The 16051-nt window shown below is 33.1% G+C and overlaps 1 protein-coding gene across 4 annotated transcripts in view; it reads right to left on the reverse strand.

The window, feature by feature from the left end:
• Positions 1–16051, reverse strand: part of LOC117121348 (fibroblast growth factor receptor-like 1) — a 61082-nt gene that overhangs the window by 41988 nt on the left and 3043 nt on the right. For 2 of the 4 annotated variants that reach the window (XM_033266514.1, XM_033266511.1), the window contains exons 1-2: positions 11372–11466; positions 10987–11111 (exon numbers count right to left, since the gene is read on the reverse strand). In XM_033266514.1, coding sequence (XP_033122405.1) covers positions 10987–11074 — 88 coding nt within the window. In that variant the 5' untranslated portion in view covers positions 11075–11111; positions 11372–11466. Of the gene's footprint in view, positions 1–10986; positions 11112–11371; positions 11467–11921; positions 12405–16051 lie in introns of those variants that run through there. The other 2 variants (XM_033266513.1, XM_033266512.1) reach the window with 2 other exon arrangements.

A 16051-nucleotide genomic window follows, 5' to 3' on the forward strand; every position in this document is an offset into this window, starting at 1 on the left:
TCATAAATGAAATGTGTACCTGATATTCCTAATTGTGTTAACAAGAACTGATAGAAACCAATTTACTGTTACCTTGAGGAGTCTATCTGTATCAGTTGCTACTAGGCTTCAATAAACTAGGCTGTATTTATTTCATTTTCCTAATTTTATCAAAACAACTCGAACATAAAACAGGCACAATTACCTCGCAACAGTTATGTATCAATGCTTTAGACATTCTAGATGATGAAGCAGTTTTTCCAGATAAGTCATGAATTCAACAAACAACTTCATCAATTCTCTTGCAGAAAGAAAATCACCAAGGAAATTAAGCCTATATATAGGCCTATTGGTTAAAAACTGCTTTAGGTTTAATGCTAATGGTGGATTATTCATAGTAATTACATCAAGCAATTTACAGGTTCTCATTAATCAGCTGGAACATCCCAAAGGATCCAATATAAAATGAAATTTCCTGACAACCAGGACAGCAAGCATAGCTTATGCTGTGATCCCAGGCTCACCTGAGTGTTGCTCATTCCAGTGTCAATCAATTCTCTGTGAAGTGCCAAGTAGAATAGCTAAAGGTTCATAACTTTGTATATGGCATCATAAATGACTATGCACTAATTTATTGTGTGCAAATATTGTGGACATATAAACTCTTAATGTCCAATGCTTCATTTTGCCAGACATTTAGTATGGCGGCACACTTTTGTCATTTAACAGTGAAGAAGGCATTGTGAAAGGGCATCGCACGCTCTTGTAACAAGATTGTGTTTTTAATCTTTAGACTGCATGTTGTGATAATTATCTCATCATTCTCGAAGCATAAGGTATGAGTACTAAGTATAGTAGTTTAGTTAAATCTATAGATGTTCAAAAGTAATTTGGTAGATAGATTTAGAACTATGAGCTATGAGGCCAAAACAGAAAAAAAAAATATCTCGCAGTACTTGATAGACCAGGGATGTGCCCTCTGGAGCATAGTTGTCATGTCATCCAACCTTTCTTTTTCCTGTGTTATTAGTTCTTTCATTGATTACAAATCATTCCTGGATGCATGGGTGTAGTGGTACCAGGATATGCAGTGTTGTAGTTCAACTTTTATTGTGTATCGGCCTATATGTAACATATGTTTGATTAAAACTTGTGTTTTTAGGGGATTGTTTTCCACTTCGACAAACCAAAATACCCACTGACTCCTACATTCTTAAATCATTGTAAACAAAAAATATACTGTATACCTATTAATATAATATACTGGAAGAGGTCTACTATACATTAGTGGCCTCTCAGTGGTTTTTGTAGCTCGATGGCCAAGATGCATTCCAGGGTCATGGGTTCAAATTCTGATAAAGACCAAGATTGTTTTCCATTAACATAAAATATCCTCAGTCTAACAATAACAGTGAGACAGTCCAGTTTAAATAACAAATAATAAAAACATTGTAAAGAAAAATGGGCCTTATAGATTTCTGAAAATATAAAAATTTTTTACTTGGAATTAAATAAAATTGTTAATGTGTTTGTCTTTCTTAAGTGAACACTTAATTTGTGTACATACATACAGTAGAGTGCTAAGCTACTGTACAAACCTGTTTAGTAAATGAATTATTCAAATAAGAACATGCTTATTATTTAAAATGAATTATTAATGAATACAAACTTGTAAACTATCTGGTTTGAGTGATGGCAAAATAAAATGACAAGGCAGTATAATAAAAAATTGAAAGTTTCATCTGAGCACCGGAACAATCCCGGCTGGCCCTTTCATCTTTCTATCACAATACGAATGGAGCATGCACTAGGGATAATTTCTATTATCGCAGGCGAGATATTGAAATATTGTTTGACATTTAGTGTTTATATTTGAGACAATGTGTCTGGTAAGCTTACTGTATGCCTTTGCAGGGTTAGCAAGCAGGTACGCCACAAGATACGCTTTTAACCTCCCAACTAAAAAAAAAAAACACTTTATATGCTAATAATCAACTTTGAAAAGGCGTTGGAAAGTTTAAGTGTCTTTTTTTTACAAAAGAATCTAACTTAAGACCTCATCGTCTCATCTGATACTTTAATTGGGAGATTTCGCAACCTTATGAAAACGATATGGAATACGAATATGTCATTATCATCACTCGTGCCTAAAGCATTCTTGACAACATGTTGTATGAGCTGAATATGATCCTTTATTCATGTAAAAGGCACAATGTGACAAAGGCCTATATGCTATTATAAGGGCGGGGTGTCTAAAAATTTGATGATGTATTACCGTATGCGATACATCTACATTTGTTTTTACATAGTTTAATTTTATATAATCACACTCCAATAATTTGCTGGCGGACATTTAGTTTTATCTATAATACAGAGTATCGTATAATAATCTACTTTTGAATATCAACCCACATTAATTTCAAATAAAAAAAAAATATACAAACATGCTATTAATCTACAGGTCAACCCACTTTGATCTGAATTCGCTGTATGCGATATAAACAGTATTATTTTAAGAAATAGAAATTATTAAGAAATAGATAGTATCACCTTCATATTTCCACGATTTGAATAATAGGCAAGAGATGTTAGTACAACAACCTCATATTTCTTAATGTCTATTTTTCATTGCTCTACATCTGTACTTTTTTTTAATGATCGCCATTATATTGATTTCTGTTTAAAAATTAAAAAAAAACTACAGGCACTCATAAAATCCACCCTGGGTTAAAAACAGCTACATTAGGCCTATAGTTTTTAAACAAAGGGCAACTACCCCGGTACCATCATATGTATACACAATGTATCGTTGATATGCTTCCCGCCATATGGCCAATGCCCTAGATTTGATATATAGCAGCATTCTAGTTTGATGGTCTCATTTCAAGACCATAAACGGTGGATAATAAATGGTTCATTACAAAAAATCATTCATCACGTACAATACAACATTAATGTTATTAATCATCAGAGAGGTAACTTGTATGATTAATATCAGTTCATGTGAAATGCTGCAAATAATTATGTGCATACTGTATAACATCAGGTTTGAAAGATAATAAATTCTACCCTTCATAAGGCTCATGAAACTTATTCAATTCAATTTCTGATCGATTGAAAAAAAAAATTATCTAAAAAAATAAATCAATAAATGTGTATAGCCGGGCACTTGCTACGCCCAGACGGCAGTTGGCCGACGCCAGTGTATGGAGAAAGCAACACCACAACGCGTGTGCAACGGATTTATCTTTAATAACAACCCGTTTAGACTGCCACCGACCGACAATCATGGTGTTGCCACGTCTGGTACTCACAGGGAGTGGACTTGGGTTTGGGGAACGAACGTGGTACCGTCGTCTTGCAACGCAGTAAGTTTCCAGGTTAAGACATTATTATGATCACAGCTATTTTTATTTTTACACAATAACTAGTTCATAAATTAAATATAATATTAGAAACTAAAATTATAAATTATCAAAATCTGAGGACCGAGAGAAACACAAAAAGAATAATATTTGAGTACAAATTTATTCAAATATGACCGAAATGGAGAAGCGACAATACCTATAAAATAAAATATAAATTTACAAGAAAAAAAATCAACCCGAATTAAGTACAGTAACCCTATATAATAAAATTTAAATACTAAATACTACTAAACCCTAATACTCTAATACTCATTTAAAGATAGGCCTAAGTACTAGACTGCTGGTACTTAGATTGCAAGTATTATAAAGAGCTTTAAACGGCAACACTTGAGGATCAGTAACAACATTGAGGGGCGGGCAAGAATCAAGCCTTTAGTTTGAGTGCTACTCGTCTTCTAAAGTCTCTCATTTGCATACTACAATGACTTTCCTATAAACTACTGCTTTTATGGGTAAAAGGAGAAATATCTAATTTTAATAGAGTAGGCTGAAGACAGACAGTACCTTAATGATTAAATAAATCAAATAAGGGATGATCACAAATGCCCTAATATAACATAGCTGTAATATTAATTCTTAAATAAATTAATGAGGATTATGCAATATATTTTAATAAGTAGAAAATACCTTCTTTTATTTTCTATAGTATCTTTATTATTACGGTAGAATTAGGAAGTATATTTTATATCAGTCTAAAAAATCCTACTTATTTAAATTGTTCAATCCTGCACTAACAGATAAGCATTTTACTCAGCGGCTATCCGTTTAATTAGTAATTTAATTTGGAGTACTACTCACATACCAGTGAGAAAAGGGAAATATATTTTCAGTATATTATGTAAGAATAGAAAAAAAGAGAGAAAAAGAGAAACTTAAACTTGATTGTGAAAGGTTTTACAGTGCTATTTTTTTTTTTATTGAAAAAGAATAAAAATGACAAAATGACAGCTATCATATATTTTGCTATGTACTTTTTTTTTTAAAGAAAGAAGGGGGTTAGAAGAAACAACATGTTTAGTATATTCTATATTCTTTTGAAAATTATTTTTAAAAATGGATAACCATCCCCCATCCCTATTTCACTGCTAAATTACAGATCTGCTGCAAAAGCTATAGCTCTTCTTATAATTTATCACAATTTCAACAAAGAGAGTTTCCGTCCGTGTGAACAACCCCTAATATAATGTACTCTTCCCAATTGATGCTATATCATATCTGAAGATTTGCTTTATGGCTATATCAAGTTTTATAGTTCGAAATCAGTGTAAATGTAGTTTTGTTAATCAGAGCCGTATTTCAGTCATGTAGGAGTCTACAGCAAAGAATACATAGCTGGTTATGGCAGCTGTTTAGTTTATGTTAGAATACTACTGACTTGATCCTAAGCTCGTAAATTATTGAACGTTGCATATGCATTTCTATCTGCCCACTTTGCTAAGATTATGTTCATTTAGCTACAAACAACCCCCTAGGGTAGCGTATACGAAGGGAGAACTGTCGGGATAAATCACAACACTCTGGTAAGATATACACATGATATACCAAGTGATTACTTATTCAGGTAACAAAACAGAACTATAATTGTAAAAATATTCAACATTTATTGTTCAGCTGATCTCATGTCCAGACTCCCTGTGAACAACGGTCATTATAGAGATCCATCGAATAAAAAGGATTTTAAATCTCAGGAAACTTAACAAAGGATACTGTAAATTTATTCATTAGTCATGTCAATCTGTTAAATGTGCCTAAGAATTTAGAGCATATTCAGGAAAATTGATTTTTGTTTTTGGAGTCAAAATTTCATAAATATTAATTTTCCTAAAGTCTTGTGAATATTTAGTCAAGAGACTAATAAGTCATAAGGATTTTGGAGAATTAAAATTGAACATGCTTCAAACCATTATCATTACATAAATTTAACAAATAATAATAGATATTAATCAGTTGTGTAATTAACTACTGCTTCTGTGGATTCAAGCTTTATATAGAATTTAGATTTTTTTCACAATGATAACTAATTATTTAAATTTATCATGTTTATTGATGAAAGGTATTCCAATTTTTACATGTATGTTCATTGTTGGACGAGTTATGTATTAAGATAAAAATTTACATTTACAGTTATATACAGTATTCTAAACAAGCTAAAAAATATTACTTAATTTTGAAAAATACGGTACAGTAACCCCAGTCCTACAGATGCCATTCTAATGAAGGCCATTAATATTCATTCTATTTAGCCAATATTAACTCTTTCTACCCCTTTATGTAAAATACAAAATACAAGATCTCACTTGATTAACAGTATTCTGTAAAGGTTAATCACAAAACAAGCTCAACAATATTACTCAATTTTGAAACGTAACCCCAGCCCTACAGATGTAAATCTAATGAAGGCCAATAACATTCACTTGATTTAGCCAGTAGAAACCCTTTCCACCCCTTCATGGTAAATATAAAACTACAAGATCTCACTTGATTAACCAAGCATTTACTAGGCCATTTTTATGCAAGTCTGTTAATATTAGCAAGTGCTAATAACTTTTTGGTTTATGCCTAATTGGTATTCAAGTTTGCATTTTATCTTTATTACATTTCTGGTTGCACTAGGAAATTTAATATGATTAGGTATATAAAAATTTCCATGCAAAATAAATGCAATTACTTTATTTTGGTATAAGCTTATCTTTGGTTACTCGTCTGCAGTTTTCGATCTTTTGTCATCAAAATCAGTAATCTTAAAATGGGCTACACAATACATGAGTCTGGCCTAAAAAAACAAACGGAGTAATCAAAACAGGCCTTTAGTGTAACGTTATCATTGATATTTATAATTACTATGGTACATTTACAATAACTAAGGTACATGATTCTTTGTGAAAACATACTCTATCCTAGGTAAATTGGCATGTTTTACAAACTCTTTATTCAATAAATTCTTTTCAAGAGTTTCTTCCTCCAATAGCAACTTAATACAAAAAAAACAGAAATAATGCATTATTAGATACTGAAATTTGAGCATAAAACCCTTACTTTGAACCAGCCGACACACACCGTTACAGTAAATGATCTATGCAGCAATTTGTGACTCAAGATTGTACTCTAGGGAGACAGGAAATGAGTCTCTAGTTTCTAAAATATACACGGCATGCCAAATTTGCCGGCATATGCATCTGTTCAGAGAATATGTAAACAGTGGAAGTTGAGAGAATAAAAAAACACAATGGGAGACAGGTCATGTTGCAGTCTTTTCTATTTGAAAATTTTTGGACACTACTTTCATAGTTGTGCATTTAAAACCCCCTTAATCCCCGAGGCTAAACCATTTTTGTGTATAGCCAACGAACAATAACCAAAATGCTATTACAAAATTTAAAAAGTTTTACCATTATATTTCCATGGTCTAATGAATACTATATAGGCTTAGGTGGAAATCACGTAGGGGTGGTACGAGCAAAATTTGTGAAAGCAGTTAATAAACAATTTAGATCTAAGTGAATGATTAAAGACCATCAGCTCTGCTATCAAAATTCAGTTCTCTGATTAGGTGTTGCAACTATGATAATTTTTGCAGATTAATGTGATTGGCTTGATTAGTGAATTAAGTTTAGTCTAATAGCATATAAATTGATAACCGCAAAATGACTCCCTTAGTACATGCTTAGCTATTAAATAGTAATTATTACTTGATATTTTATTAGCGTCCTTGAATTCTGTATAGCCTACTTAAGAATCGAGAATTTTCAGGGAGAAATTATATTTACGGCTCATCAACGCAAAATATATACAAAAAAGCCAAAAGTTAGTATGGTAGTAATTACTGGAAAACTATAACATTGTTTTCAAACAACTTCAAATTAATTTAAATACAGTATTAAAATATTTGTGGGATAATCAACACTTTTAAATAGCACAAGCTTTTTTTAAAAAGTTCTAAAAAGTATCCAGACTGCACCCTTATACTTAACCTACATTGTTTGTATCATATTATTTAAATATCTATACAGTATTTTTGGATATTAAAATTCCAACTTGACGTGTATTTTTGATGTGGTTTTTATGCGACTAATCTGATATTCTGTTTTGATTTTTTAACAGCACTGCATTTAATGTTAACCTACAGTGTGTGTTTCTTTGAAAGAACATTTCTGTAAATATGAAGTAGAAACACACTGATAGTCTCAACTTGTCCATAGGCCAACTAGCCTAACATACTGCACTCCTTAAAGGTGGATGGGTCACACGTAAGTGATAACTCAAATTCCTTTAACAGTAGTAAGGCTATTCCACTTTACTATACTTTCATTATTTATACAGTATAGGCCTAAATAAGCATATCATTTAACAGAAATTGGAAAAGTTCACTTGAGTACTGCAGGTTTTATGTTGCCTACGTTGATATATATTTCCAATTAAAATATTTATTGAAGATTGGTTATTAGAATATGATTAGTTTCCGTAAATTAATGAATTATGATATTTTACTTGTTTTTGCTGTATGTTGATTAATTTTACAAGGCCTATTATTACAGTAATATTAACATTCGGTACTCAAACAGTTTCAATCTATTAATTGTACATATTTAATTATTAAATATATATTTAAAATATTTACTGGAGATTTGTTAGAATATTAGTTTCCATAAATTAATGAATTATGATATTTTACTTATTTTTGCACCCATTACTGTATGTTGATTAATTTTACAAGGCCTATTATTACAGCAATACTAACATTCAGTAGGCCTACTCAAACAGTTTTTTTTTCAATTTATTAATTGTACATATTTAATTATTAAATATATACAGTAGGCCTACTGTTACGCTAAACAAACTAATATCTGTTTTCAAAAATCAATATTTGGATTGTTTACTTTGTATATTAGTTGAATTTTAAATTAAAAATTAGAAGAAAAAAATCCAATAGAAAATAACAAATGCATAAATAACACAACAGGCCCCTGGACTTTTGTAGGAAAGTCGGTTAATACTGTAACTTCAATACTGGATTCTTTTATGAAATATTTAATATTTTCATTTGAATCTTTGAGAGTTATTTCATATCTTATAACAGATGGTATTTGATTTTATGTTTCTCTATGTTTATTAATGATTACCAATAATTTTGGAATAATATTAATATCAGAATTTGACTCTTTACCTATGAAATACAAATATTACAATATATTATTTTTGAAAATGAAAAAAAAACTCATAGTTAGACACATTTTTTTAATTAAAAAAAACACATAGTGGAAAGCTTCAATTACTGTAGCTGTGCAACCAATATTACTATTTCACATCTAATGCTATGATTTGTAATGAGAATTTGGATATTTCAGTCACAAGTATAAAGGAATAGGCTATTAGATATATTTGTATTTTTCAAACTAATTTCTTTAATAACAGAGCTCTATTATCACTCTGTTATTACTTCAGCCTAGGATTGTAAACCTGAATTGTATGTATGTTTGTTTTATTTAGACTACATATAGAAGAAAAGAAATTCCTGATTAGAACAATGTGTTTTTCTCAACACACATTTATATATTTTAGTATACCTTTCCGAGTTTTTGTTTTTCAATTCAGAAACTTTAAATTAGATAGTAATTTATTCAATAAATTTATATTTCTTACTAAATAATTATCTTTAAATGAACATGAAAAATTACGTGCAAAAGCTCGCAGTTTAGCAACCATTTTGGCTATTTATATCTAACATGCTTGTTGTGAATCGAATTGGACATCAGCCCATTGGTTTAGTATTAACACGTAGTTGAGATGAAAACACAAAGTCCAATACAAGCAAACAAACCTATTTTAATATTCCTGTACTTTGTCCCTTAAAACACAGTCAGCATCAACTGTTTATAGACCTGATTGCACTAAATATTACGGAGAATAACTATTATTCTTTCTAGTAATAAACCTGTTATTTGTCCCCAAATCAGCTATCAGGGAGCACTGTCACTAAAAGACACACTCAAACATTCAACGCATTTAATTGCTCATTTTAAAGGGAAAAAAAAAAACCAATTCTGTTTTCACAAATTTACTGTAAAAAAAGTCCTTTAGGCCTACCAATAAGCTTAATGAATCTGTGTAAAACATACAAATGGTATTAGATAATGCATGCATTTGTTAATATATATAGAAAGTATTTTCTTGTTATACCTTTTAATTGAAATCTCTGCATTTTCGTTTGTACTGTTTTAGGTGTCTTCTGTTGTTTTATATATACATATTTATATTTTATATGAATTTGACGAGCAAATGAGCTTCCCTTTGTGGATGAATAGAAGTTATCTTACTTTATGAAGCAACTCATTTATCGACTTTTATTTTTCAAGATATAAAATATAAAAATAAATCATATTATATTACACTCAATGATATTGCATGTCAGTTTAATGGAAGTGTAACATAAGGTACAGTATGCAAGAAGCCAAAGTAATATAAATGATATAGATATATATATTACTACCGTACTTTTATACAGTTATAATTGCTGAATATTATTATATATAGCCTTTTAACAGATCAAATAATCTCAGAGATATACTGTAGTAATAGTCATAGCATATCAAGTTTCCTGCATTTAGCATGATAATCACACTTTTCATCCAGTTTCAAGCCAACAAATCAAATTTTACACTTAAAAGAAATATACTTAATTAAGCCTTTCCATAAAATTAATATCACCCTCTATAATAAAAATCATGATACAAAATAATCATTTAAAAAGATATGAATACATCTTAGATCAGTCAATTTCCATTGTGGAAGAAAATATTCTTTCAAAAGTATTTTTTTATTAATCAACCCTTTGTTTAAAAAAATCCCATTTGGGTAAAATATTGGTTTTAGTGTGTGTAAAGTAATTGTTTTCTTATATAAAATCACAAGCCTGTGTATTGATCGAACTTTATATATTAACCTATCATTTCATATACAGTCAGGCAAAATTCAATACATATATGTCCTCAGGTAGATTACATTACTTATTATAATCAGGTTCATTTGATATACAGTGAAACGAAACAAAAATAATAATTATTACGCATATATGAATGAATTTAATTTCAAACATTTTCTTATTGATTCTGTACAGGGAAGTACCATGAATAAATTTACAAACGAAAGGCATTATTATAAATTGTGATCTGTATTGCTTCCAATAGTGTCTATCACCCTAGTCTGAAAACAGGAGACATGGAATAGGCTTGTTAATTACTGGATTAAAAATTAGCTGTTCGATAAAACGAGAAATATTTTTTTACAGCAGGCCCACAACATCAACACTCACTGTTCCAGTATTGTAACGCCTGCATGATGATCATCTGCAGTGCGTACTTCAATACGGTAATGCACAAAATAAGCTCGGGCTAACAACATAAAGCACTATCCAACACATTTTCGTACACTACAAGATTCATCTAGATTAAATTAACAAATATATAATACAAATAAGAATATCTTACGTGTGAAAATTACATATTAATCTAAATTGGGTTTTCAAATTCTGGTGTTCTAAGCATCTCGTTCAGAGACTGCATAACAATAGTGTGAATCTTACCTAACGGTAGGCTCTGTGGTTCGTCGCAGTAAGTCACTTTCCAGAAACAAAAGAGGACCAGCAAATATATTAAATGTATTCCCTCCATAGTTTTGTAATCTTGAGTGACTTTAGTTTCCAATCACCTGAAACATAAACAGTTTAATGTTGTTTAGTACATCTTTCCTACATGCTTCCTCCCTGCTCAGTCCCATCTATCGTCTGATTATGCTGCTCGTGGTTGGTCGCAATTTACATTCTTATCTCGCGCGCTGTGACGACATGGGAGCAGCAATACACAAACTTCGGCACGAATGGACTCGTGAAAAATACGGTGTTACTCGCATACAAAATTCTTTATTTAAAACGAATGCCCTATTCATTAAATACACCTTTTAAAACTTACCTTGTAAATGGATATCTTATCGATTTCCATAACAGCATGTCCCTTAGTTACTCCTCAAATACTTTAATATGGCTTAAACGTCAGTAGGCAATTCACAATTTAATTCGGATAGATAGCTTGCAATTTATCCGATAATTTCTAGTTCGAGTAATATCCAAAGAATAGACAAAGTGAGGCCTGTAGGCCTAGCTTTTCATATTGCAGCAAGATTTATCGGCACTATTCACTCGCAACCGCTTTCATCAACGGTGGTATATACAAGACTGAATGAAATCTATATATAAGCAGTTACCGCGACCTTTCAAACCAACGCACAGGAAAACAGTGTTAGAGTGCCGCTTAACCAAGCATAACTACATGGTATAGTCTTCAATATGACCTTGAAACTCTGTTTTTAATACAGCATTGGCAAATTATTATTACCTCTACTCGAATAAAGGATGGTCTCGTGTTTCCATTTGCCTTTGAATTAAAAACTCTCAAATAAGAATACAATTTTTACGCTTGATCTACTAAAGGAAATTATGCTGAAAATTCATTTAAAACTTACCGACAATTTTATAATGAGGTTGTTTCTACAGACGCGTTTTATAAGGATTCTCCGTTGCGAAAAATCTTGATAGTTTATTGGTAGATAGGAAGAAGAAAACCCCCTGACCTTAACAAAAGTGAACAATGAGATAAATATTGTCGATATAGTGCAGAGGTTTGACCCACAAACATGATTGTTATTACGTAGTATCTGTACCGTCGGAAAGATGAACCTATGCTATTTTGTGTATTCTCTTCTGTGGCAAAAATATGTTGAGTTCAGAAGACTGCTTGAATCCTTATTGACGGGAAGAGTTACAGCGACAGGGCTATCTTCTGAGCCAACTAAACACCATTCGCCAAACCTTTTAGCGTTCTTTCAGATGCTAATGCGACTTATACAAAAAGCCGGTGGAATACTTCTAAATCTCCTACTACACCGTGATCACACGTTCAACAAAGAGTGCACAATGAGAAAACCCTTGAAAACTGGAATCCCCTGTCCGGTCAATACAAGCTGGACAAATGCCCCTATTAGCCCTTAAACACGTCTTCATTTACAATAAAAGCAGTATTAAACGAATCGATGTTAACGCTTTATCTTCTCTTCATACTGCTAATCGTCCACCTTTCTAACGGTATTATATACACCATACACACATGTGTTTAAAATGTTAAACTCCGAATATTTATATTGTTTTCACATCAACTCACTCGTAGCCTCCTCAACGAGAATCAGTCGGTCCTTGCTGACAGAAACATGTTTTTTGCATCACATGTAACAAACTTCAGCTAACTGGAGCCGATAGGATATTTAAATTATAAGTAGGCTTATAAGCAACTAATAAACAACCTTTTCAATTATCTCGTTATCTTTAAAAAATGATTTGTTAAATTTTAGAAATTATCCTATTGGCTAGGCCTATTTGGCCTATTCGGCCTATTCTTTTATATACCGTACCATTGATCATTTGATTGGCAACAAGAAATAAAAAGTGTTTCCAAACATTGAGGGCGCTATAACACATTGATTCTCAGCAGTGAGTACCGTTGGTGAAGACCTTTGTCAATCGCAGGTTGAAATGATCGCCGAACATCAACAGTTTAAACATTAGTTCAAACTAATTCCTCCATGGTTTAAAGTATGTTAATTTGGATAATTCAAATAAATAATCAATACGATATAACTTGTCTATACAACACATATATTTTTTTTTTATATTATACACCAAAAGTAAAATATCTCATGACTGACTGATGGACTACAGAGAAGGGAGAGACGACCAACTGTTTCAATCAAGGTAAGGTTTAAGTCGAGGAGTGGTGAAAGGTAAAGGTGTCATTCCGACAACCATGTCTAACCAAGCGTGACATCGTGTGGAAGAAACACAGGAGCTTCCAGGAAACTTTGTTTAGAACCCTTTTCAATCCTACCCCTCGGTTTGTCTTCCTAGGAAATGTACCGTATCCTGGATCCGCCAATATTTTATATCAGTTAATGAGTTTAATTCATATGTTTTAAGTTAATTTCATGTTTCACTGTGTTTAGATCAAACGTACGAGGCGCTCTTTGACCAGTAAAACGTGCTGCACAGCATTATACTGACCACCAGATTATAAGAGTGATGCGATCAAGAAAAGTTAATTCTAACCGCCGTCACGTACAATTAACACAAAAAAAAGCAGACATGCGCGACAATCGAACAATATAATTTGGTTCTGCCCACCTGATGCTGGCTTAAGTTAAAGGGACATTCTCAATCAGAGCTTTTATTTATTATTTAACAACAAAAATATCCTACAATAATCTTTCCTAAATAGCATAGGCCTTTTGTTGTTTTATACATTATTGTATACATCGCCCCAGAAAATATAATTTTCATTAAAATTCGTAAGTTGTACTAAGCCATATAATATTCTGTTTTGTACGTTTTGCCAATTCAAGATCAGTTGTCATCTTTTTGTTCGGTGTATATTGAAGTAGACTTGATTAGTCTGCTTTATCACTCCATTATTAAATGAGAGGAAAATTAAAGTCGGTGAAACGCGCTCCGCTATCAGACGATCACGTTTACTTCATTTCTTCTCAATCCGATACGATAATCACACAGTCTCTATCGGCTCATTGACCCATGCTTAGTTAAGGATTTCCAGCCCAGTCACACGCGTGCGCGATTACACCACGACGAGTCATTACGTGCTGGACAGCGAGAATCATAATAATAAAATATTGTAAAAAGCGAAATAGTACCAATGGACTACCTTAAGTGGTAATTAGGATAGGCATCGGTCGAACTATACAGCGGGCCTTAATTGTAATAATTATATATACGTCTTGTACCGACTCTGATCGGTACCGGTACTGATCGTGTCCATACTCTCAATCGAGGTAATTTTTATTCGTGTGCTTAGTCAGTTAATTTCTACTTAACGCAAGTCGAGGTAATAGAAGTAAAGACTCGAGAAAGTCGAGGAATATTGCACGATGACTCGTTAGCAGAGGCGGATCCAGAAATGTCCAAAAAAGGGGGGGGGCGCGAAAGTTGGGCCGATCGAGACAACACTGTTCTAGGGGGTCCGGGGGCATGCCCCACAACATTTTTGTGTTCTAGACGCCCGAAAATAACATTTGAGGCGTTCTGGGCTATCATTTTCCCCTTTTCTTCTTTTTTATTTTAATTTTTTTTACCTCCCAAAACAGGGGTCCGGCCCTAAATCCGCCCCTGGTTCGCATTTGCACGGTTTTTATTCCGCAATTTTAGTTGTTCTCTGGATCAGTTTCAAACACTGGCAGTTCCGTCGCAGTGGCGGAGCTAGCCACCCCCCCCCTCCCCAGTGGGGGAGGCCTCCTCCCACCCCGGTCGGGGGAAAAAAACCATAATTCGTTGGGGAGAAAAAAAAATCCAAAAATTATATGTACATAATGTACATTTTGTACATAGCCTATTAATGGAATCTAAAATCTATTAAAAACCTTTGAAACGACTAAATTGTCTTATTTTCGGGTGGCTACGTTCCCTGGACCACTTTCAAAAGATTTTTAGCGACGCCCGACAACGCCCACTTTTTCTCGTCGGGGACCTTGGACTCCCCGTCGGGGAGAAAAACCACAATTCGTCGGGGAGAAAAAATAAAATCAAAAAATTGTACGTATTTTCTACCGTACATATAATAGACTCTAAAATCGATTAAAAGCCTTTGAAACCCCTAAATTTTCATATTTTCGGGGGGGCTACTTCTCCTGAACCACTTTCGAAAGCCTTTTAGCGACGCCCGACCACGCCCGCATTTTCTCGTCGGGGACATCAGGCCCCCCTCCCCCCCCCCCCCCCGTCGGGAGCCTTGGAACCCCTGTCGGGGAAAATCCTGGCGCCGCCACTGTTCCGTCGTAGTGCTATATCCGCTTCCGACAATGTTTTTAAACATTAAAGACGGTGAAATTGGTATAAATTTCTTATCACGTTGCATCTATCCTCCAGAGGTTCGTTTATTTGTGGGTAATTGGTGTGGCCGCGATCGAAGTACGAAAGGGGTCGGTCGCGGCAGGTGCAGAAGACCTTTTTACGATTCGATTGGTCGTAGGGGAACCGCGGTAACCGACGTACTGTAACTCGAGTACAAGTTCTATCAATAATAAAACGGGCAATGATGTAGTGTACTCATAAGGATGTTTTTCTCTTGTATTACATCGACCTTAGCCGGGATACCGTCACAACTGTGCCGTCAATCATTATTATGACTGATTGCTTAGCAATCAATTCGCTAACAGGTTTAAACGAATTTGAATTTTTTTTAAATATAAAGTAACCGAATAGCCGGGTCAAACGTCGAGTGCGTATGGTAGTTTATGCAAGTTTCCCAGCTTATTCTTAAACGTCTGGCGGACACTTGTTTATAAAAGGAACCACGCTGTTAGCACAATTTTTACCCATGTAAAATATCGTTGGAACCATTTGATTTTGATAATAGGCCTATTAAAGTTCATAGGGTTAAAAACAAAACAAACATTTTTTTTCTTAGCCCACGTAGATTCTTTAATTAATTTATCATAAGTCACAATTAGCGTACTTAATGAAACATGTAAACAAAAATTAGGATAGTCCTAAGCAACGCAATAAACATTTTTCTTCTTTTTAAGTCTAGGGATAT

This window comes from Anneissia japonica, unplaced genomic scaffold, assembly GCF_011630105.1.
Source record: "Anneissia japonica isolate Jap-2015-1 unplaced genomic scaffold, ASM1163010v1 scaffold21_len1647178_cov195, whole genome shotgun sequence".
Lineage (NCBI taxonomy): Eukaryota > Metazoa > Echinodermata > Crinoidea > Comatulida > Comatulidae > Anneissia > Anneissia japonica.